Raw genomic sequence first — 23,433 nt, 5'->3', positions numbered from 1 at the left:
GGAGCTGAAATTTTTTAGGTCAAAATAACCATTGTGATGATAGCAACTCTACCTTAGTTGGGAAATAGAGCTTTGGCATGTGTATAGTAGAATATCTACCACCTCATTCCAAAATTCACTGTGTCCTATCTATAGGATTGTGTTTCATCTCTTTTGATCATTCAAACACTAATAGTGCCGCTATAAGTTGGTTTGCAGGTCTATTAAATAGAAGCGTGCTTTTTCTCCAGTGGTAAAGTTGTACATTTAAATTAAGTAACTGTGTTACTCAAAGCTTGTGGATGATATAGGAAATATTCAGTGAGAATTAAATGAATAAAACAAAAATATATTTTAAGTTTTAATGATTTTTGTTATTTCCTGTTAGTTACGGTAAAAAGATCGTTCCTTTTACATAAAACCATCTGTATTATTTGAATGATGTTACATTTTTATCTTTTTTTTTATTCCCCTAGCCTCTCAAAGTTTGTATTCATGGTCCTCCTGGCGTTGGCAAATCTACCATTGCTGAACAGCTCTGCAAATACTACAAGCTACATCACATTAAGATAAATGATGTGATTTCTGAAACAATAGCAAATCTGGTGTGTTGCTGTTTTCTAATATTGCTATTATTTTAATTTCTGTGGGTTTATAATGTTTGGCACAATTTAAAAATTAGTCTGAATTCCATTATTTTAGAATGGAAATATCTTTTGACTTACTGATCACCTCTGGGGGATGCACTGAACTGATTTTAGAGATTAAAGGTGGTTGCTTAGTATCTCACTGTCCAGGAGCATATGTAAAATGAGTTGTTGAATTATTTTTTTTTTATTACATCTGTGTATAAAAGGAATTTGGCTATGGAATTTCTGAGCCTATTTATATTTTGGTTGTTGTGGTCAGGAGAAAATTGTGGCTCCTAAAGAACAGGACTCTGACAGTGTGGAAGAAGAGGGAGAAGACAACAAAGAGGACCAGGGTAAAAATGTAGAAGCAGCACACAAGTTATTAGCTGGAATAAGAGAAAGCATGGAGCAGAATGCAGGTAGGAAATACAAAGTACTATGATGGGATTTAGGTAACTAGTGTGACCCTATGCAAATGGAAAATCAAGAAATAAATCTGTGCTTTAGAACTTTTACTTCCTATTAAAAGCAAGAATCATGCCCTGTCCATTTGTATATACCTTATTTAAAAATCGAATACAATGTTTTACAATATACATTATATACCTTGTATATTAAGTGTGATCTGTTTTTTAAATATTGTGATACTTTTTTAGTTGTAGAAGTTCCATCTTCCTACTTCTTCATACATTTTCTATAATTCTTTTTAGTGAATTAAGTTGATATTTAAATAGCAACGATATACTCAGAAGCACAAGAATCTTGGCCAGATTTTTTTAAAAACAACATGTTTTCTTCTCAGAACAGGGAGCATAATTTATCTAATATAAAGTAAAAAGTGGGTGAAGCATATCTTTATCAAATTTGCAAAGTAGAAAAGTATTCTAGTAAGAAAAAGAATTAGTGCATTGTCATATGAGATTGTGGGTTTTTTTAAAGTACTTTATACCTCATTTTGGCCATCGCTAAAAAGTGAATAGTATTTACTGAAGCCTGTAAAGAATTTTAAAGTTTGGAGATTGAAAAAGGTCCAATAAATTGCTGTTACTGAAAAGTACTAATTATCATCTATATATGATTAAAGTCATGTCGGTTTTGACTTAGTGCTTAAAATTTTCCATGCGGTATGAACCCCTTTTAAACTGCATTCTGTCACTAAATATTTACCTAATTTGGATCTTGTGTATCTACAAAGCAATGGACTTGTAACGCAGCCAGAAGCTTCCGTAATGAGATCTATAGCAGCATCTCTTCTGCATGCCTTGATTTGTTGTTTTAAATAATAAAGCCTTTTAAATTAGTAACATACCTTTATGATTACAACAGTTTATAAATATTCAAGACTTTTAAAAGCCAAAGCAAACTAAAGTAGGAAACTGGAGTCAATGGTTTGTCCTGGCAAAAGGATAAAAAATCAGGTCAAACCAAACTTTTTATTCTCACATGTTTGCTCAACAATGTTGGACAATATAATAAACCACTTCATATCTCAATCTATTAATCTTAAAATAAAACTAGTAAAACCTATCTCATGTTTGTTCTGCCAGACTATCTTTAAGTCTTACTGTTAGCTGTAAATAGAAAATGATTGCTTTGTCTCATGTTTTTTCTATAAATATTTCTTTGCTGCTTCTATTAACACCTGATTGCATTTAAAAAAAAAAACCAACTAATTTCATGTTTACTATCTTTGAAGTTCTAATATTTATATCCTTGTAAGCGCAAATGTCATCTTATTTTATAGCTACACATTTATATTCCATAGATCACTGACAACATGTAATTGTACAAATAGTAACTCAAAATACATAAATTTTTTAGAGTCTAAAAGAAGTTTCACTGATAAATGAATGAAGATGTTAGTAAAATAATTTCAAGTGTCTATTTTCCATAAACTAGGTACCTATTAACCTTCTTTGTGTCTTAGGCCATCTAGATGATCAGTATGTTGTTAAATTTGTGAAGGATAAACTCAAATCTATGCCTTGTAGAAACCAGGGATATGTTTTAGATGGGTTCCCAGAGACATATGACCAGGCAGAAGATCTTTATAATTGTAAGTACCGCTGCCTCTGTTTTTATTGCTGCTTTTGTTTTTATCGCTGCTAATACTGTCATGATCACTACTATTATCAGCACCATATTAGTTGAAGTGCATCAGCGCTGTAATGACTGCAGTGCAGGAGCGAAACAAAGATGTTTTCACATGATGCTTAAAATGTAAGAAGGATTATAATGCACCTTATTTAATTTAAGCACAAGTCAGTTTTCAGACTACCTTTCCTGGCAAAGTACTGAGTAAATGCACAAATATGGAGGATGCTTGTTCTGTGTCAGTCAACTCTACCCAAGAAAGCTCTAAGAATTTCTTCATAATATTTAAGGGCTGCTTAATAAGGGGATCCACCCAGTGCACCAACATGTTTTATGAGCCAGGTTGGAGTGGGTTATTAGATCAGCTACATTAGCTACGACTCCAGAGGAACTCTGTGACATACATTTCAAATTGTGAGCAAGGACTGTCAATGCATTAAGACCATCTCCAAATGTAAATTACATCATGAGTTTTGAAGGAAAACAGTCTTCTTCAGTTTAATAAACTGAGCTGTAAATTAATCATGCTCAGTTGATGCTCTTCAGGCAGTTTTACTGACTATTCAGAACAGCAGTCACTTAGCAGCAGAAACCATTTTAACCGTAATACTGTAAAAAATTTCTACTCAGTGTTCCAAGCCTTGCCTCTGTTTTTGGTAGAATGATGTACTTGGCAGGAGGAGAGGCCAGGGTCAGTACAGCAGTTTTAGAATTGGACACATCTTAAAATTGTGTGTGCATGCACATACTTCTGCTGTATAGGCTAACAACTATTAGTGTCCCAAGGCAGGATTCTGTGATGGCTGGCAGCATGAATTACTTACTGAATTCTCTAAATTGTGTCCAGGTTAGATTAATTTCCAACAACTAGTATAATTGGAATAGATAAACCTGTGTTTGTACTGGGCACATTTTTGGCAAATATAATTATATTGTTGCTTCAAATGAAAATGCCAATAATATTTTTTTGTAGTGGAAAGTGAAGATGAAGAGGAAGAAGTAAAAGGCAAAATAAATAAATGTGATAAATTAATCACACCTGGTAAGTTTGATAGATTTCTCTTTATATAAACTGGGGAGTTTTCAAGTACTGCTGCCACCAACGAGAAGTTGAAAATATCATTCCATCTGTTCATATTTAATTTAACATAAAATAAATATCTAATTCACATAATGCTGCTGCCTTCTTATTTTAAAGTGAGCAGTTAATCAAAAGGAAGGTTTTGGTTTGGTTTGTGGGTATTTTATTCTATCTCTTTTTTTTTTATTTTTGTGAAAATGCCATCAATTGCTGGCTAATAACAATAGTAGTGGCTGCCTTTGTTGTGATTACAGCAGCTATTAATGGAATAAAAATGACCTCTTGAACTTGGCATATTAAAACCCCATAAGTTTATCCTAGTATGATCACTTGAAAGATCTTACCAAACTCACTTTAATACATCAGTTAAGTTGGGAATTAAAATAGAGTGGTTTCCCTCCATGCAGAAATGGCCTCAACCTGGTGTTTTCACTATTTTTATTTCTTTGGAAGTTTTGATTACATTCAAACAATACATTTGGCATATTTTGCATTACAAGATGTGTACGGTTAGATAGTATAAAGGTTGACTATCTCAAACGATTGGTGTTTCAGTAAATTATAATTTGCTGGCTTCAGTGGAAGTGAAGAAAATTCAGAACTTTCTGAAAAATTCCTCAGTCCTTGCACTTACGTGAAGGGGACAGATGTTTGATTTAAAAAGCAGGCTTCTACAAGTTTGTAACCACTTATGATGATTTCTGAAGTAAATAATTTCTGTTATTCATAAACAAAACCACTTTTACCCACCATGTCAAAAGAGGAAATGTGAATGAATTATTATGATGGGCTGGAGAAGTACCACTTTTTCCCCCATAACAAGGACTTCAGGCATGGGATCTCTTTTAAAATACCTTCTCAACCTTGGAGAAAACTTGTTTTAGAAAACAGAATGGTTCAGGAAGGATTTATGTTAATTTGGGAAGGCTTTCTTGTGTTTGTTTTGGGTTATTTTGAGGTTTGTTGGGTGGGGAGTGGTGGTGTCTGTGCTTGATTCTACAGATTTCTCTGTCTGGAAATTTGCTTCCTGGCTTTGTTAAATTAATGGGTTTCAGTAGTACTGAGTAATGTTATTAGTAGAAATATCAGCATATATTGTGATAAATTGTATAAAATCATATATAATAAATACAAATTGATTGCTGAATTAATAAAATACTGCAAGATTCAACTTAATGAAAATACACATGTGAGATTTTTGATGCAAAGAAAGGAGATGGGTTTTTTATGGATCTTTGAAAGATTTCTGGTGTTACTGTGTACCGATAGCACTAAAATAACATTGGCACTAATTTTTGTGGCATGTGGTGACATAGTATTTTTAATGTACTATTTGATTATTTAAAAAAAAATAATTCAGCAGATACACCTTTGTGAGATTAAAAATCACAATACAGAGTGATAACTTTTGATGATTTGACAAACAAGTGAGTTGTTAAATTTTTCAGCGTTACTTGCTGCTTTGGCTGCATTCATAAGATTTTTTTTTTCCTCCTATACTTATTACATGTGATGGTTGTACGATAGCTTTGTCAGAAAATTTGGACTATGCTGCATTGCTGCTGTTAGGATTTTTGTGCTGCTTATTGCAGGAATAGTCTTGTTGATAGTGCTATGAAGAATTTGGCAAAATTTGAATATGTAGCTTCTTTACAGATATGTCTCAATATTATTGGACTGCTCCATCTGGAGAAGTTGAATATAAGCATTTGCTAATTAAATTCGCTGTGAAGATATATACAATTCACATCTATTTATGTTCAGTTGTGGTTTAAAAGTTATTATTAATGCAAAATAGGTAAGAGGAAAAACAATAGATCAGTGCTGATAATGTGTTCTTCTTCACAGAATTTATTATTTCATTGACTGCATCTGATGAATTCCTTATAAACAGAATAATAAATCTGCCAGAGAGAATTGTTGCTGGAACTCATTATACCCAGGACCGGTTCCTGCAGTCTCTGAATCTCTTCAGAGAGTTAAACACAGATGATAAGACAGTTCTCAACTATTTTGATGAGCTTGAAATATATCCTCAGTTTATTGGTATGAAATAATAACATTAGTATATAAAATATGAATTAAAAATTGTTGTTATTACAAATGTAACATTTGCAAATATCATATAGTAAGTGTACATATATAAATATTTTTAATTAATGTTGAAGGACACATATACAACAAACATTTAATTGTATACCTGCAAAAATATCTGTATAGTCATAAGGATTCTGAATTGTTGTCATACAGTTAGCTGTTTTTAAAAAACAGGGGGGTTAATTGTTCATTTGTATAGGCTAAATGTTCGAAACAATTTTCTGATTCAGGTTACAGACCTCTGCACTGGCATCCTTCCAGATTGGTGTAATAGTATATTTTCATGGACTTTCAATATTAGATTTGCTTATATTTTTTCTTCAGACTTATCCTCAGATACCATAATAATATATAGGTCATCTGTAAATGATGAAGCATGAAAGAAAATTATTAGATCTTAAAGGTGGAAGGCTAGGACTGAATCTGTTTTGCCGTATACCTGTATGTGAGAAAATTTGTCTGCCCTTACTATCTAGAAAACTGCGATCACTGGAAAATCTTGAGAAGGTTATAGTAATCTGATTATTCAAAAACAGTGAGATCAAGTTGACAGCATTCTTAAGAAAAACGAGGGAGGGTGTATCTTCTTAGGGAGGGGGAGAAAAGGCAGATCAAAGGGAAAACCCTGCAGCTAAAATCAAACTGCTGATATTTGGAATGTCCATTTGAGATGAGTTATGAGAAGTTAATTGTTAAACAGTCTCAGTTGTAACTGATTTCCTAAGTTGTTGGGTTTTTTTATTTAATATCAGTCATGGAGATTATCTTGAGAATAATACCACACAAGTTTGTTAGTAAGTGTAGCAGTGGAAAAAACAGTGTTTTAGTATAATCATTTTAGAATTGAGGTAATTCTGCTACAGGATGTAAATGTAAGAAACATTAAGTATTAAGATCTGATGCCATCAATTGGTTATTTTCTTACCTTGCACACTTCTGGATACACAAGTAGTAGCACCGTGCAAGAACAAGTTTTATTTTGCTGGGGACTATGAAGTGTTTACTGCTTGATAGAATATTGCTAGGAATTATTCCCAAAGATTACTCTTAAACTCTAGTCCATTCCAAATAAGGAAATTCACTGGCCTAGTAATTTTAATTATTGAGGTATCACAACTATGACCTTCAGTGACATCCAGATGATTTTAACATTCCGTTTATAGTGTTGATTTTCATTTTCAGAGGAGCTTTATGTCCTGTTTATCTCAGGAACAGCCTCTTTACCTATATTCACATCGCTGATTGTTACCCTGCAAAGTATGCAACCATACCTCTTTCAGTTGTAAAATGGCAAGGACAGATAAAAAGATAACTTCTGTGAGCAACCTTCAGCTCTGCCAATACGCCTTCATTCTAGTTGATGTTCCAATTGGTTTATCAGATCCATAGAATTAAATAATGTCAGATTTAAGCAGAGTGCCAACTGCTTTCTCAGTCACATTCTGAAGGAATTTAGTGGGGAATGGTTAAAAAATTGTGCTTGATTTGTTAAATATTGACTGAAATTAATCCTATCTTCCACCTTAAATTTAGAAAATTGTAACATATGGCCTTATGGATTGCTTTTATGATAATTATTTTTTCTGAGTCTGAAGTACGATCAGTACAAAGGAGTGGGCTTCAAGATTCTGGAAACCCTATTTTGCTACAATGACTCACTGCATGAAGTCTGCAAGTCAGTTATATTGTGTCTTGTTTTTCTCATCTGCAAATTGGGAGTGGTGACACAGGCATATTAGATCATCCACAAAAAGGCATGTTAAAGTGATAACAGCAATTTCCTTCAAAGACCTTAATTTATGAACTCCTTTTCTGGTGATCTTTCCTTTCAATTAGCAACAGTGATAACCTAATTTTATATTTAAAAGTTATTTATTTTTGAGGATAAATGTAGATAATTATGATTTCCTTAATATTTGCACTGTAATCTCCCTTGGCCATCAGAAAAAAATAAGTCTTTGAGACCTCAAATTCAGTGTTGTTAGAGTTCTTAGCAGTACTTTAAATGACTAGAGAAGTGGGTTTGCCCTGTATTTTGTATATACAGGTGCAGCTAAAATTGCAGAAACAAAGGACTCCTTGAAGTAGAAAATGTATTATTCCTTTAATATGGAATACCTGATTTTTCTTTTTGAAGGAGAAGCTGTAAAAGAAACTTTATCATGTAGAATTATGGTAGGTTTCTCCTCAACTTATTAGCAGAGTTTGGACTTCAAGACCAAGTCACAAACATTTAAACTCTTGAAGTAATGGTGTTAGTATTGGACAGCTGTCTTCTGTCTGAATTAGTGATTAGAAAGACATGGGAAGCATGCTTTGCCAATGGCTTTCAAAATAACTCCATAAAGCAGACTGTGGAGTCAGGACTATTGGAGTCTCATCCAGATTCTCTGTTCTAGTTGTTCTGCGTTTTCCCCTTCCTCTGCTTGGTCTCCTTATCCATTTCTGTACCTTTAAATTTCCAGTCCCTTACCACTGAACAAGCCCTTTACCCCTGTATTTTCTGAATACCTGAAATACTCACTTTTACTCTTTTCTGTGTATATTTCTATACCCTTTCTGCCAGATGCCTCCCCACACTGAATGCATATAAAGCCCAGAAAGCCCTGAGGACAGTCCCCATTGTTCTGTGTTTTTTCTTTTCCTGCCTTTTTTGCAAGTTTAATACCCAACTAGCCTCCAGCAATTAAAATGGAGAAGGAATGAAAGAGAAGTTCTTGCTCAGTCTTTATGGTCCTGTAGATATAACACAGTAAGAGTTCAACTAGATAGGTCTGGGTATTTGTAAATGTGTGTAAGTGAAAACTGCAGTTTGTTGCCAAATCCTAGCAACTTATTGTGTAACCTGCAGGGGAGACGGGGTCAAAAGCTGATGGGTTTATGCACCTGGATAAGTTGACAAGTTGATTACATTGGTGGCAGGAACATCTCTGATAGCTGAATAACCTAATTTTAAAGTTTTGAAATCCAGGCAAGCTGAAATGGATAAATAGAATCATTGTAAAAATTATTTTAATAATTTTCTCCCTTACATCATCTTAAAAAGACAGACTATTTTAGCTGAAACTAGTAAAGAAAATCAGATATATAAAGCTTAATTTCGTGTAGCAAAAAGTTAGCATCTATAAGCAACTGAAAACAACATTTTATACTTGAAAATGTAAACAACATGAACACTATATATTTTTTAGGTCTTGCAGTTATTTACTAATGTCCATTGATAACTGATAAAAGTCATGCAAAGTCTCTCTTGTATTGTTTAAAAGATGTAGCAAAATTTGAAGATCCTGAGAACAGATTTATCATAAAAGAGATCATCAAAGAAATTGGGGAACCTCGGAATTATGGTTTAACAGATGCAGAAAAGGAGAAATTGGAACGCAAAGCAGCTGAAGAATGCCTTGTCAGAGAAGCTCAAGAAAAAGCTGAACGAAAGCGTAAACAAGCTGAGGAGAGGGCTGAAAGGATGGCAAATTGGGAAGAGTGGGTAGGTTAATACATATTTTGGGGAATCCATTATTTATGTGTTTTATATGTCTTCCAGCAATCTGCTATGTAAATACACTTGGAAAGTGCGGCATAAATTCTCTAGTTCCTTATATCCTATTTAGATCTTATTTAGAGTATCTTCACAGTGCTTTTTGAGGCTGAACCTAAAGAATAGTCTCTATTTGATTACAGACATAACTTTTCTTTTTTTTTTTATGTTGGTATCACTATGTCTTTCAAATACTTTCATGATACTCTTCTTGTTCTTGCTGCACCATAGCTCTTTTATTTTACCATTCCTAAATATGTACTATGATCAATGGTGATTTTCCATAACCATTTTTCTAGGACTTTTGCATTTCGCTCACTTTACTTCTAAGCAGCTCACCAAGTCTTAATTATCATGCCTTTCAAACAAGATTTTTAACTCAACACTGGTCAATATTCCAGTATGCATTGCAGAAAGGTTTCTGAGCCTGCAAGAGAAACACCTTTGAGAGCTGAGTCCTCACTGCAGAGAACTATTTGATGCAGTCTGAAGGATGCTTTTTGAGTGCTAATACTCGAAAAAGTACTTGGTATTTAGGCTACTCGACATCACAGGATTTGCACAAGTTGCTTTTTCCCTATTTACTTTGCCACACCTAAGAACATTTTAAGGAAAGAAGGTGAAATGCATACTGTAATAATGTTCTTGTTCACACCCAAAGTCAGGTTATTTCACCAGAAGGCAGTTCCATTGTCTTTAGAGCTATTTAAACCCAAACTAATCGTTTCACAGTGAAATTCTTTTCTTACATTTGAAGGCCCATAAACATCTTTGGGGAAATAATACACAGAAATTACTGACTTTTAATGAAGCATTTGCGTTGCTCTGATGTTGGATCGTAAATATGTTTTGTTATCTCTATGCTTATTTACAGCCTCATTCAACATTAAATAGCATTTTGTACTCACTGTAAGCTTGTCTAAAATATCAGTAAGGGTAGTTAACACATTTTTAGCTATATTCAATCCAAGACCATCTAACTTCCAAGAGCAAATTGCATTATTTAAAGCTAAAGAAGGTGTTTAAATAAAATGTGTACTTAAGTTTATCCTTTTAAATAAGCAGACATGTAGGAAATCTAAGCAACTATTCATTTGCCCTTGAGACTGTAGATTAGCTGCTGTCTCTGAGTAGTGACCAAAGACCACTTACTTGCAGGATTTATTAGCACTCCTGAATTAAGTGAATAAGGTAAGTATATTTTCCAGATTTTGGTATGTTGTTTTTACCTGAACATTGTTTTTGTGTTGAGTTTAGAAAAGCAGTCTCAGACTATCACTGGCTTTCTGTATCTATATATGACTCATGCTACTGATGAATAAAATGAGAGAAGAGAGGACAATAAAAATGGTTTTGAGTAAGGTCTGGCTAAAACTACTGAAAATATGCATGCTATTAAGTGCTATTAACTGGAAGAAAGAAAAACGTGCAGCAGTTTTATTTCCCCACCCCTCCTACTTTTTGAGTGTAATCATTGTAATTGATTTAACCTGAATCCAGGAATAAATTTAGATGGTGTATAGAGATTTTATTTACGGTGGTTTTAGTCTGTTTAACTCTCATCCCCCTCAAAAACTAGCATACATGAAATAAAAACAAAACACAGCAAAGAAACCAAATCCAAAACAAATAAACAAAAAAACCCGCAACACAATTTAGTTATTTAGAAACTTGGGTTTGTCTTCTGAGTAAAAATATTCTCCTCACTCCCCAGTTCGAAGAACTCTCAAGAAACTGTCTGCATTCGCAATAGTACTAATTTTTTAAGTAATACAGTGTATTCCAAGCATTTCACCAAGTATCTTGTGGAAGCAGGAGCCCCGGAACACTTCAGAATAAGCCCCCTTTTAGGAGTTAAACAGAAATCTTTTTTTTTTACTAAGGAGATTATTTCAGTTGTCATTGTGTTCAATTCTTTGTCCTCAGTGTGTCGTGTGCTTGAAATGTAATAAATAGTACATAGTTTTTCCTGCAGAGTTGTGAGTTTTAAAGTTCTGTCCACAGCTTCTAACACTATTTTTTTTTTAATTCAGAGTACCATTATTATTTAGTCATGTGCTATTTGGTAGACATTATAAACCTTATTCTTTGTGATTTTGTTCATTATTTATAGAATAAACATATGGAGGAAGTGAAAAGACAAGAACAAGAGTTATTGGAGGCTCAGTCCATGCCACTACGAAACTATTTAATGAAGAATGTCATGCCAACACTTATGCAAGGGATAACTGAATGCTGTAGGATCAGGCCAGATGATCCAGTTGATTTTCTGGTAAGGTGATTACAATATTTTTTTTCTTAAATATATTTGAGTACACCCAAGGAATCTCTGTTAACATAAGGATTTAAATTCTTTTTTGTCACTGTCATGGTAACAATTAATTAATGGTTAGATCTGCAATTCTAGTGAGCATTAATGAATGTGAAAATTAAAAACCTACTGAGTACTCTTCAAGATCAATTGATACTGTGTATCAAGTAAGGGCATAATCCAGCTTTGCTAAACAGTAATAGGACAAAAAATCAGTAGTAGAATCTGTTTCTCTTTGGTACATGCACCCTGCACATCTTACCGACCCTACCAATTCTGCTGTGACACAGAAGCCTGCAGAAAGGGGGGACATCACTCTCCACCCTGCTTATGCCCCTCTAGGCACAGCAGAACACATTTTTGTAACAATGACTGAAAGCAAGCTCTTTGGTAATCCCCCTCACAATACACAGATAAATTGAGTAAATCCTGTAAGATATTCATAGGGCAATTACAGTTGCAAAGGACCTCAAAAAGTTATCTACTTCAACTTTTGGCTGAAAGCAGGGACAGCATTGCATTCAGACAAGGATTCAGATGCTGTGAAGTTATTGTTGTACCGCTGTTCTTCCTGCACATCCTAAGAAAATTAACAAGCTACCACAGTTTTAATGAAAAGAAATATTTCATAGCCAAGAAAAAGCTTAAAATAATAGCATCAGTATTGGGTCCCACTTTAGGCACTAAGGAACGTTTAATTGTTTTAACCTTTTTGCTTACTGATGTGTGACAACTACCTGTAGCTGCAGGAGCATGATATCTTCCCTACTAAGTGCCTAATTTTTAAAGATCGGTATTATCTACTTTTCTGGGTCCAGAAATCAGGCCCTAGCATATCGTCTACAATTTTCCATGGAGTGACAAATACTTTCATAAATGGCTCACTTCCTTCTCTTGCCACAACACAGAGATGGGGTGACTGCTACCAAGAGGGAGAATGATGTGGATGGTATTTGGATGTATTTGTGTGGAAGAGGTTTCTCTGACATATCTGTCAGAAATTACATTTTAGATCCACTTAGTTTCTGCAATTTAGTTTAAAGCAAAATTATCCACTGTATTTTTGTTATTTTGTATAAATTTTAAAACGGGAGACTTGAAAATAACTAACTCTGAAACTTTCTATTTATAGGCAGAATATCTCTTCAAGAACAGTCCTGATATCGAATAGGATAAACATTAAATCATAATAGCTGTAGAAATTGTGAAATGGAAAGGGAGAACATTCATTCCTAATGTTATTTTTAAACAAAATACTTAGGTTTCTGAAATTATTTTTGTTTAGAATTATTATGTAATCTCCATTTTTGTTTCTCATACTTCATTACTATATTGTATTGGGGTTTTAATTATCCTTCTACAAAAGTAACATTTACTGCACAGATTAATACATTTACACATCTGTATTTCATATGTCTGTTTGAAACTGTGAACCATAGGAATCTTCTCTCTCCAAAATTTTCTTCCCGGATTTTTTTTCAGTTACACTTTCTATTTAAGCAATATATTCTTGTTCTGATCTGTAGCAGATGTAGGCAGCTAGCCTGAGAATTTTTTTTTTTTAAAAAAGTGTGTTAACTGAAAATGGAAATAAGTAGAAGCAGCAAGCTCTCTTATTTCCCCTCCCAGCTACCAAGATGCAGAAAGTCATGCAACATAGTCTTCTTGTGCTGCACTGAAGACTAACTAATAAAGTTTTCCAGCATAGGTATGTCATAAAACCTGTTTTTTTCTTTGCTGTCAAACAAATGGGTGTAGTTCTCATTTAATTCTCTTCATTCAATATTTGATACGTTTTTCCCAGATTCTTGAAGAATCTATACTTTCCAGCATGTGGCTGTCATTCCTTTTTTTGTTTTTATTGACTTCATATACCTCTCACAGAAACTGTCAAGATTTATGCTCACCGAGCTGAAACTGATAGCGTATTTGGTGTAAAAGAAATACTGGATTTTGTCAAAACAGAAAGCAAGGGCCATTTGTGAGAAGGGGGGGGGGGGGAAGAGAAAGAACTGAAAGAATGTTTATATAAGCATTTCACAATTATTTCATCTATTACTTTTAGTAGTAGAATTTTAGATGTGTTAAGCTCAATGTTCTTATTCAGATACATTAATATAGTTTTAGAGAAACAGTCTTATTTCATCTTTTCTCACAGAGTCACACAGCTGAGTCAGTGATGATAGCCAGGAGCAGAGTTCAGAACCATCATCTGCTCTAAGAAACAGATTTCTATGGGATCTAGGCTTCCTATATGCTGCCTGTCCAAGTTACTGTTTATCACGTAAGGCAGTTAAAGATGAAATAATCGCTAATTTTAGATAAATTCTTAGTTTGAGAGGCCTATATTTCAGACTAAAGATGAAACTAGGACACTATAAAATGATAAAACAGGGTGGGTTTTGTTCTTTTTAGTTGCTGTAATACGTTTACTTTTCTAAGAATAAAGTTTTGAGCTGATCTGCAAAGAGTGCTTTTTGTGAAACTTAGGCAGTCGATTAGAGGCAGAGCTTCCAAAAACCAGTAACAGAAAAGGTTCTTCTTGCTCTGTGTGAGGAATGAAAACCACGATAAGCCCGACGCAGGGAGCGAGGCAAAGCACAGAGATGGCTTCGAGCCCACAGCCTCCATGTCCCAGAGCCGCAGGCAGGGACGCAGTCGGGCCGCGCTCGGCCCCTGTGAGCCGGTGACGACAGTCCCGCCGTGCCCCCGCGGGGCGCCGCCGGTGGGGGCCGGGGCAGGGCCGGCCGCGGCCGCCCCGCTTCCCGGCGCCTCGCCGCAGGCAGCCAGCCGTTGGCCCCGGGCCGCCAGCCGGCCGCAGCGGGGCCCGCCTCAGGACCCTTGGGGCGGCGTGTTTGGTGACGGCCCCGCGGTCTCACCGCCTCAGTTCCCACCGTAAGGAAAGCCCGCGTCCCCCCCTCGCCCGGAGCCCGCCGCGGCGCGGGCACGCCGCCAGCTGCGCCCAACCCTTCCCGGCGGTGCGGCCGCCCCTCCCGCACTCCCTCCCCGGCCGGGACGTCCCGGTCGCCTCCGGCCTCGCCCGGCGCGAACCCGCGCCGCGCTGCGCGCACGCGCCGCCTCGCAGCCGTTAGCGCTTTGTTTTCAAACCGGGGCTGGCGGCCGCGCCGGAACTACAGCCCCCAGGGTGCCCCTCGGCCGCCCGCCCGCCGGGCACGCGGGGGCCAGCCAGCGTGCGCCGCGTGCGGGGGTGGCCGCGGCGCTGCGTCAGGCCCCCCCCGCTCTAGAACGTTGCTGTGGTAGCGTCTGGGCGCCATGTTAGAAGGCCGGAGGGGAAGAGGAAAGTGAAGCGGCGGCGGCCGGGCCTAGCGAGTGGCTTTCTCCTCCCTCTGCGGCCTGACCCCGGCCCGTGCGATGGTCACGATTCCCGCTTCCTGGCGGGACGAGTGACCGGTCCGGAGGCGGCAGTGGTGGGGGAGGACGAAGAAGAAGAGGAGGAGGGAGAAGGGGACGACGCGGTGGTGGTGGCGGCGGCGGCGGCGGAGGAGGAGGAGGAGGGGCCGGAGAGACGATGCCGTTGTAAGTTGGAAAGCTCGCGGAGTGTCTGAAAGGCCTGTGTTTTGCCGGCCCTTACTCAGCGCTGTCCCCGTAGCGCCCCGTGCTCCCTGTCCGCTCGGGCCCTTCCTGCTGGCTCTCGCCCTTCCCCCTCTCGCTGTCCCCCCGCCGGTGCCGGGCTCTTCCGGTGCCGCAGTGTGCGGGGCTGTGGATCCGCTGCTCTCCGCCCAGACCGCGAGGAGCTGCTTGCTCGTGTAGCCGCCTCCCCGCCCCCCATCGCCGTGAGTCCCTAAGAGATGCTGATGTGGCTTTTACGTTGTTGTTGTTGTCGTCTTCTCCTTCGCGATTTCGCAGCGGCAAGTGCGAGGCACCGGGCGGCCACGAGGCGAACGCCTGCCGTGGCCCCCCTCGACCCACTGTTGAGAGGCCGCACGAAGTGGCACAGTGCCGCGCGTTTGTCCCTTTCTGGCCCCGGCCGCCAAAGATGAAGCTCTTTTTCTCTCAGGAGTCCGGGTAGTGCCTCTCCCCCAGAGGCCGCGCGAAGGGTTTTGCCTCGTTGCGGGGGCCGGAGGGACGCAGGCCCTGGTTCTAGCAGGAGACCCGAGCGGAGCCCGCGGTCCTTGCGAAATTCACTGGGGCCTCGGTGGCCCCGAGGTGCCGAGCCGCTGAGGGGAGCTGGCTGCCGGCCGTGCGGGCAGCGCCCCCTGACGGCAGTGGCGGGCGGCGGCCCCGCGCCCCCCCGCGCCATTCCGCTGCCGGGAAGCCGGGGGCTCTCACTGAAACAGCAGGCCTTGTGCTTTGGACCTGCCGCGCTGTAACCCTGCTGGTGGCCGTGAAGAACGAAGTGGGGCATAAATTCATCCCAATTTCTTCGCCGTTTCCTTCACCCCACCCCCTGTTATTTTTTTGTTGTTGTTTTTGTTTCTTTTTTTTGTTTTCTTTCCCCTCGTTGACATTTTGACGGCTCCGGGTTGAGACGACAAAACTTCCTGCTCGTCAGTTCCGTAGCCCATATTGTTATTATATTATTGTCCTATATAAGTTCACGGAACCAGTGGATGAGTAGGTGTTCAAGTGGCTTTTAAGAATAAGGCATGTTTATATGCAGGCTTCTGTTTGTTTTTTGTTGCTTGGGGATTTTTTTTTGCCAATGAAGGAGAAATGTAAAGAATTCGATATTATTTATTATTGTTTCACTGTTATTATTTGAGGTTATTCACTGTTGTTTTAAATGTGTATACTTTATGTTAAGAATAACTATGCTTGCCTGTTGTGCTTGTTTTATTCAGTCTAAAATGTGGCTAAGTTAGTTGTGTGGTAGATAATACCAGGCAAACCTACCTGAAAGAGTTTATGGCAGGAAAAACACAGTGGGTGAGTGCAGAAAGGAAAATGGTTATGCCAGGCAGTTTTTAACGCTTGTATAGTGAGACTGCGATGTCTTTATAGTTAAGTTTTGCACATGTTCATTAAGGCAGTGAAAAACTACCAGAAACCAGCTTTGAAGTTGGCTAGGCTTTTGGCCTCCAGAAAATGGGAGGGTGCGTATTCTGACTGCTTTTATTCTTAGTTTATTTTGTTGTGACTACATAAATTCCAAATGCTTAATAACAGCATTTGAAAGTTTGGGCTACTTCAGTGAGTTGTAGTAATAGTGATCTTCAACTTGGACAAGTTTGGAATGACTTGGTCGTTTTTCTTAATGTAGGTGTTTATGGTACTTGAACTAGAAACTCTTAAATAACATTGCATAGTTATATTTGCAGTAATAGATTGCTATTTTCAGTATAAATGTTACTGGCAACTTCACTAATACAGGAGGTTTATTTGGGAAAATCAAAGCTTTCTCAGATTCTGCATTTGTTCATTACTTGCGATTTTGGAATGATTGACTTTTAAGTCTTGACTAAATAATACAAAGTGAACATTTTAACGCTAGTAAGTTGCAATGCTTTTAATGTTAATTCTTGAGTTATGAAGTGATACCTATCTCTGACAAGTTTAGAGAAAAAGGCGAGCTTAGGAAGTTCCTTTTCTGTATAATGCTTTCCTGTATAATTATTTCCAGTTGATGCTTTCATACTTTTGAATGATAATATTTTTGAGTGAGACTAGAACAGCCCTATGTCACTGCCAGGTTTTCAAGATGACCAACAAAATACACACACACACACGCACCCCCCCCCTCCTTCCCTTTCAATACATCCTTTAAACTTCATTTTTTAGGGTGGTGGTTATAATTGACAGGCCTAGTCAGAGCTGATCTCCCATACAACCAGAGGTTGTCATTCTTTACTTGAAAAGCGTTAGTTCAGAGTTCTCAAGAGGTGTACAGCACTGTTGATTCTGCAGTATGGTACAAAACTATGAAAACAAGAAAATTATTTATATACAAACACAGCTGTTACAAGAGTAAACTGCTGTTCTGCTGATAGATGGCATTTGCAAAAGCCTTTTTAATATTGAAAAAACCCAGATTTTTTTTCCTGGAAACTTACATGACTTCTTGTTACGATTTTCATTAATGTGTTGTGTGAAGAGATAGCAGCCCTATAAGGGATATCTCTTTAATTTTCAATTATTCAGAACTGATTAGGTCAAAGATATTTCTGCTATTATGAAGCTACATTTTAGTGAACTGTTAGATGTGGAATGTTCCCGTGCCTTATCAGAAACATAAGAAGTCAGGGAGAAATGAAGCTCTTTAAGCTGTTCATATGTTTCAGTTAAGGCTAGATTTTACGTGGAAGGGCTACTGACTCGGTGAAGCAGCAGCTATGTTTATGTGAATTGATGATCTAGTCTTTTTGTGTAACCTGGGCCTTTCTGACCCTCCAAATAGAGAAACAGGACCATGAATTTGTTTCCTGTTAAGCTATAGATATTATTGCACTTCCAGCATCTTTGCTGAACTTCTGTGTCTGCTAAAATCATTGAAAAAGCCTTTTTATGTTTGTTTTTTAACCAGAAGTGGAGAAGTGCATTGAGTCATACATCTGAATACTTAAAAGTGCCATAATCACTGTAAGTTTTAACTATTGTTGGTATTGGTAACTTCCATATTAGAGTTTTGGAATACCTTTTTTTTTTTTTATCTTTATTGTAGACAGTCAAGCTTATTCCCACTTCTGAAGTAAGACTTTTTGTATGTTTTCTTTCACTGAACTTAGCTTTAGACATATGCAAAGTCATTGTTTTTTTGACTTTTAATTAGTGTCTGTCAACTTGTATGCCAGGTGATGTACAGCAGCATATTTAAAATGGCTTGTACTGTTTGGGAGTCGATAAATATGTTTTTGAACACGGAGTGCTCAGATTTTTATAAACTGTTATGGAAGGAATTAAATTTTTTCTGATCTTTTAAAGCACAGGACCTACTTCAGACGAACAGTTGCCTTAAAGTGATAGCTTTATTACTCAAGAAGAAATTAATATAAAAATCTGTACTGAGGGTTACACTGTTAGATGCAGTACAGAAGAACTGGGTGGCAAGTATATGTAGTTTTGCAACAGCTTTCAGTCTTCTAATGTCATGCCAAAAAAGACTGAGCTTATACCCATTATCATGGAGTTGTACTGCACAGAACTTGGAAACCTAATTATTTTTGGGCTGAGCAGATCTCACCGCTGAGACAAATGCACCTCTTAGTGAAATGCTTCTTGGTATTCCTAGTTCTTGGTTTGATACTCCCTGATATCTTTTGATCCATCCTTACTGAATTACTTAAATTGCTGCATCTGGAGTTTTTTGTCTCTAGAATAGCTATAAACCTCATTTGTGGTTCAAGTGCTGCCTGCAGACTTCAGTAGAAATTTCTTTTGTTTGAACTTGAGAAACTTATGAGACTCTTGTTGGCAAGAATGTTGTGGATGGGTGTGCATTTGTGCCTTCACTATTCTTCCGTGCAAATGCAAGAGCCAGTGAGAACTCAGGATTGAGTCAAAGGTTAGCTGAGTGTGTATGAATGTTTTTCTTTTGCCATAGGTGAGTCTCTTTTTCCATAGGTCCATTGCCTGTCATTGCTCCAATACCCATGTTCATATCTCTTTTGGGAATCTTGAACATCTCATACTGACAGTTGAAAACTTAATTAATGGTCTAAATGATCCAGCAATTTTCTGCTAGACCTTAAAACTTTTGGTCAGGAAGGACAGCTGGATTGTCTTAACCATTTGAAACATACTGTCCCTGGTAAATGATATGCACAGATTTCATTAAGATTTCCTGCTTAGATTTCTGAAATTCAGTGTGGAATGATGGTGTTAGCATGAAGCCAGAAACTTTAATCTGAAATTGCCAGTCAGTCCTTGCTGGAGGAGGTTTTGAAACAAGCAAATGAGACTCTTCAAAACACTTCCTCTGAAATCTATCACAGTTGGAGCTTGAATTTTGAGTTTAACTCCAGTTGATCGACCAGATGATGTGATGACCATTATTGCTTCAAGTATCTGACTTGGGTGGCTAACAACAGTAAATAAGAAAGACTGAATATTACTGAGGTAATCAGTAGAGCCAAATGGAGAAGAGAGGATAGTCATTGAGATTCCTTAAGCTGTGTTTTTTGTCTTGGTATCTGGAGGTAAGACTGAATGAGCCAGAGGTCCTGACAGAAGTTTAAAGTTAACATTCAGTGGGTTGTTGGCACTGTTTTGGGACACTGTGCACAGCCCACGGTTTGCCTTACTTCACCATTGCTGGCCTTAGTGTGCACGCCTGTCTGGACAGACTTAATCCCCAGCTGAGGTTTAGTGATAGGTGAAAGGGCTTGTATGACTTGTAGCAAAAGCAAGGCAGGAAGGGATTTTTGCATGCACTGAACATGCATTTAGATGAGTTAGATCTTGGGTAGTTAAGGTCTTTTTCAGGGTGGATCGGAGACAAGTTTCAAATTTATGTGGGAATCAGAACTGTTGCCATTTGTTAAATACTATGGCATGTGTTTTAAAGATTTCAATTGTTCATATTATCTTTTATTTCTGTGAAGCATCCCAGATTTCTGGAGTATGATGTTTAGATAATGTGGTGCTGATTGCAGCTGTATTTTGTTTGTTGATAAGAATTCTAAAACCTTAACATGATAAAAACATTACTAGTAGAACTGAGGTAGAATACTGGGAGTGAAGAGGAAGAAGTGCTTAGAACCTCAGGGCTGGCTAAAATGTTACATGCAAATGCAACATTAAAGCTGGAAAAATGAGCATGTAATGTTAAGGTTTTTCTCAGTGATAACTTTTCATTTAAAAAGCAGCTGGCAAATGCTTTACTTGAAGTTTCTTGGCTTTGTGGTAGATAGAGGGGTGGGGAGAGGATACACCTTTACTTGTTTGTTTTTATAGTAACTTTGGTGACTTGCCCTTATTTAAATGAATGAACATGGGTAGCCTAGCACTAGTTAGTTTATTGCATCCTTGAATGGATTTAACTTTCTTCCCAAATGTCATTTTTTCTGCCACTTTACAAAGGCAGTTTTATGATATCTGTTGATATGCTACAAAAACTTTAGAATAGCAGGTGTAAACAGTTGAGCTTCATTTTAAATGGTTTTAACTGGAAATAACCTATAGTCTCTTCAACACTAATACGTGTTAAAATGTAAGCTTCATTGTATCTTTTGGGGTTGTAAAATCTAGAAGGCAGCTGTGCTTAGAATCATTAGGTACCATCCCAGTGAAAGTGTTGTTAACTCCTCAACCTTCAAACACAGGCACAACACAAATGTGGTAAGGTCCTGTGCTGTTTTCATTCTTATAAAATACATGAATATTCAAGCAGTAGCTGTAACAATTCCTAAAGGTGTATATTAGGTGATTGATTCAATAGATTCTTTAAAGCTGTTGTTTTAGTGAACAATTTCAGAGCTTATTTTGTGCCCTGTGACCATGCTCTGATGGTCCTGCAGGGGCTGAAGTCATGTCAATGTGGTGTTCTGTGAAGACAGACCTGCACGGGGCACTGGCAGGATTATGCTGTAAACCAGATATGGGAAGTGATCAGACATTTGGTTGTCTTTTATGTGTTATAATTTTGGGAGCAAGGTGAAGGATTATTTTTAATGTACTAGTTCTCAGATTGGTGAAGCGTGGCCCTTATACAAGCAGGTAGAAGACGGGGGGTTCCATCAGCGTTACTGGCTTGGGAGTCTGCTTCACAGAATCTGGGCCTGAGTGACATTGAGTGGTGGGTTGTTTTTTTTTTTTTTTTTGAAACCTAGTAAGTGTCTGACAGGCTGTGTTTTGCCTGTCCTGTCAATGAAGTCTTAATAACTGTTGAATAAAGTTTCTATTTCTGGATGGGTGGAAATTACGATCAGGACATTTAAGTTACACAAAACTAAAATATTGACTGCTTTATATTACTGCTTTAAAAACCTGTAAAAATGAACTGTAAAATCTTAAATTAAAAAGCAAATTATTTTTTTCAAATTAATAGTTGGTAAAAAGGGAGAAATTGTAGTTCAAATTTAACTACTTGCTTTGTGGTATAAGTAAAAATGTTCATAATATACAAAGGATGTTTATGTATTGAGACCTTTTGTTTTCTGACTGCTTTGCATTGTGACTGAACTGTTGATTTCAAACATTCAAAAATTATGGTACTTAAAATAGTTCTAAAATGGGTTTAACTTGTGGAAAAATATTAAGTTTTGTTGATTCCCATCAATTTTAAGTTAAGATGTTCTTTTTAACACTTAGTCTTGATGGAAATGAAGAATGAAACCCTGAGATGATGACAACAGTATGTAAATACAAATGAAATTGTTCTGTAGCTTTCCCACCCAGAATACGTAGTTAGCCTGAAAAATTGTTTCTTGTTTTGTATTACAGAAATAGTATATAACATGTCTAAACATGAAGCAATATACAGGGGAATGTTGTACACTTTTTTTTTTTCACAGAGGATTCTCTTTTCTTTAGACTTTATCTCTCTGAAAGTTGAAGGAGACCAAACTGACGATAAAACTTTTGCCCAAGTAGAGTGAATAAGTGAATTTCGGGGGGGCAGGAGGGGAAGCTAATGCATAATCTGAATTAAAAATATTAGTTATACATTTTGTATTAAGCAAAACATTATTTTATACCTTTGAAAGGGAGTAATCTTATATAGTATGAGTATAAATTAAGTAATGCAGATGTAACGCTTCTACATAATTGCTTTAATTGTTGGTAAGGCTTTTTGAACATCTGTTGATGCAATAGCTAAATTTTCTGAAACGTGTATTTTGATGAGAGATCATAATGTTTCTGTTAGATCTCTGAAGGGTTGACTAAGTTGCAAGTTGGTTTCAGAAAAGCTTTTCAGTATGCTTAAAAACAATGATTTGTCACTTAGAAAAATCAAAGATGGTGGAGTAATGCTTGTGGCTTAGAGGAAAGTTACCTATGTGTCAATGTAAAACTAGTATTTAATGCTGCAAGTAACACTTAGATCTTTTTAAATACAGATTTAAGTAGTGTATTGTTTTTTAAACTTGTGATAATGTTCAAGATTTAAGTGTTTTTAAGTTTAGAATTTGGCTATCTTAAATCTTTAGTATATAATTCTACAATACTGAATATATTTAAGATTTTTTTTTAATGGCTGCCTGTTGATAGCATCGGTTCAAAGAAGTTTTAACTATGTGGTATAGCATGCAGTAATCACTGAATCCAAACAGCTGTATGTTATGCAGGACCAAGTTTTTAGTTTTGAAACACTTCGAATTACTAGCCTTAAAGCTCAAACTGTTCTGAAAGTAAGGCTGTGTTTAAATGAGAATGTCACAATCAAATATATGCCTGTTATGAAAAACTGCATAGGTGCTTTTCATCCAGAATGCTCATCTAGGAAAGCTGTTAGTTTTCACAACATAATGATAACTTTGCTGTTGTGTTTCTGCTGAAGTTCTTTTGTATCGTCTCTTCTCCCTTCTTGCAACATTTAAATATGGGGGATTGACTTTAAGAATATCATCCTTGTACTTGAGGTTTTGCTCCATACCTGTCTGTGTATCTTGAAAAGTGCAAGGCAAGGATGCGATGAGGGCTTGGAATGGAGCAGTTTACTAATGAACTAGGCCCTTGTACATTTAACCCACTGTGGTAGGTTAGGTTTACTTTAGGCTTGCTTCCCTATTTAGAGAAATACTTAAAGTAAAATGTCATGTTAAGGAAACACGGGTCTGGAGAGATTACTGCTTACATCCTTGGT

General features: G+C 37.4%; 2 protein-coding genes across 5 annotated transcripts in view; both read left to right on the top strand.

Annotated features, from left to right (window-relative positions):
• The window catches only part of AK7 (adenylate kinase 7), a 28,408-nt gene extending 13,782 nt beyond the window's left edge, over nucleotides 1–14,626 (top strand). The window contains exons 11-18 of the mRNA XM_055717404.1: nucleotides 456–584; nucleotides 889–1,030; nucleotides 2,539–2,667; nucleotides 3,679–3,747; nucleotides 5,635–5,832; nucleotides 9,150–9,370; nucleotides 11,535–11,693; nucleotides 12,865–14,626. Of these exons, the coding sequence (XP_055573379.1) occupies nucleotides 456–584; nucleotides 889–1,030; nucleotides 2,539–2,667; nucleotides 3,679–3,747; nucleotides 5,635–5,832; nucleotides 9,150–9,370; nucleotides 11,535–11,693; nucleotides 12,865–12,903 (1,086 nt within the window). The 3' untranslated portion in view covers nucleotides 12,904–14,626. The remainder of the gene's footprint in view (nucleotides 1–455; nucleotides 585–888; nucleotides 1,031–2,538; nucleotides 2,668–3,678; nucleotides 3,748–5,634; nucleotides 5,833–9,149; nucleotides 9,371–11,534; nucleotides 11,694–12,864) is intronic.
• A 309-nt stretch (nucleotides 14,627–14,935) lies between these two features.
• The window catches only part of PAPOLA (poly(A) polymerase alpha), a 44,653-nt gene continuing 36,155 nt past the window's right edge, over nucleotides 14,936–23,433 (top strand). The window contains exon 1 of one of the 4 annotated variants that reach the window (XM_055715296.1): nucleotides 14,936–15,269. In XM_055715296.1, the coding sequence (XP_055571271.1) occupies nucleotides 15,262–15,269 (8 nt within the window). In that variant the 5' untranslated portion in view covers nucleotides 14,936–15,261. The remainder of the gene's footprint in view (nucleotides 15,270–23,433) is intronic. The other 3 variants (XM_055715294.1, XM_055715295.1, XM_055715293.1) reach the window with 3 other exon arrangements.

This window comes from Falco cherrug, chromosome 7 (genome assembly GCF_023634085.1).
Source record: "Falco cherrug isolate bFalChe1 chromosome 7, bFalChe1.pri, whole genome shotgun sequence".
Classification (NCBI taxonomy): Eukaryota; Metazoa; Chordata; class Aves; order Falconiformes; family Falconidae; genus Falco; species Falco cherrug.
This window is presented reverse-complemented; position numbering and strand designations above follow the sequence as displayed.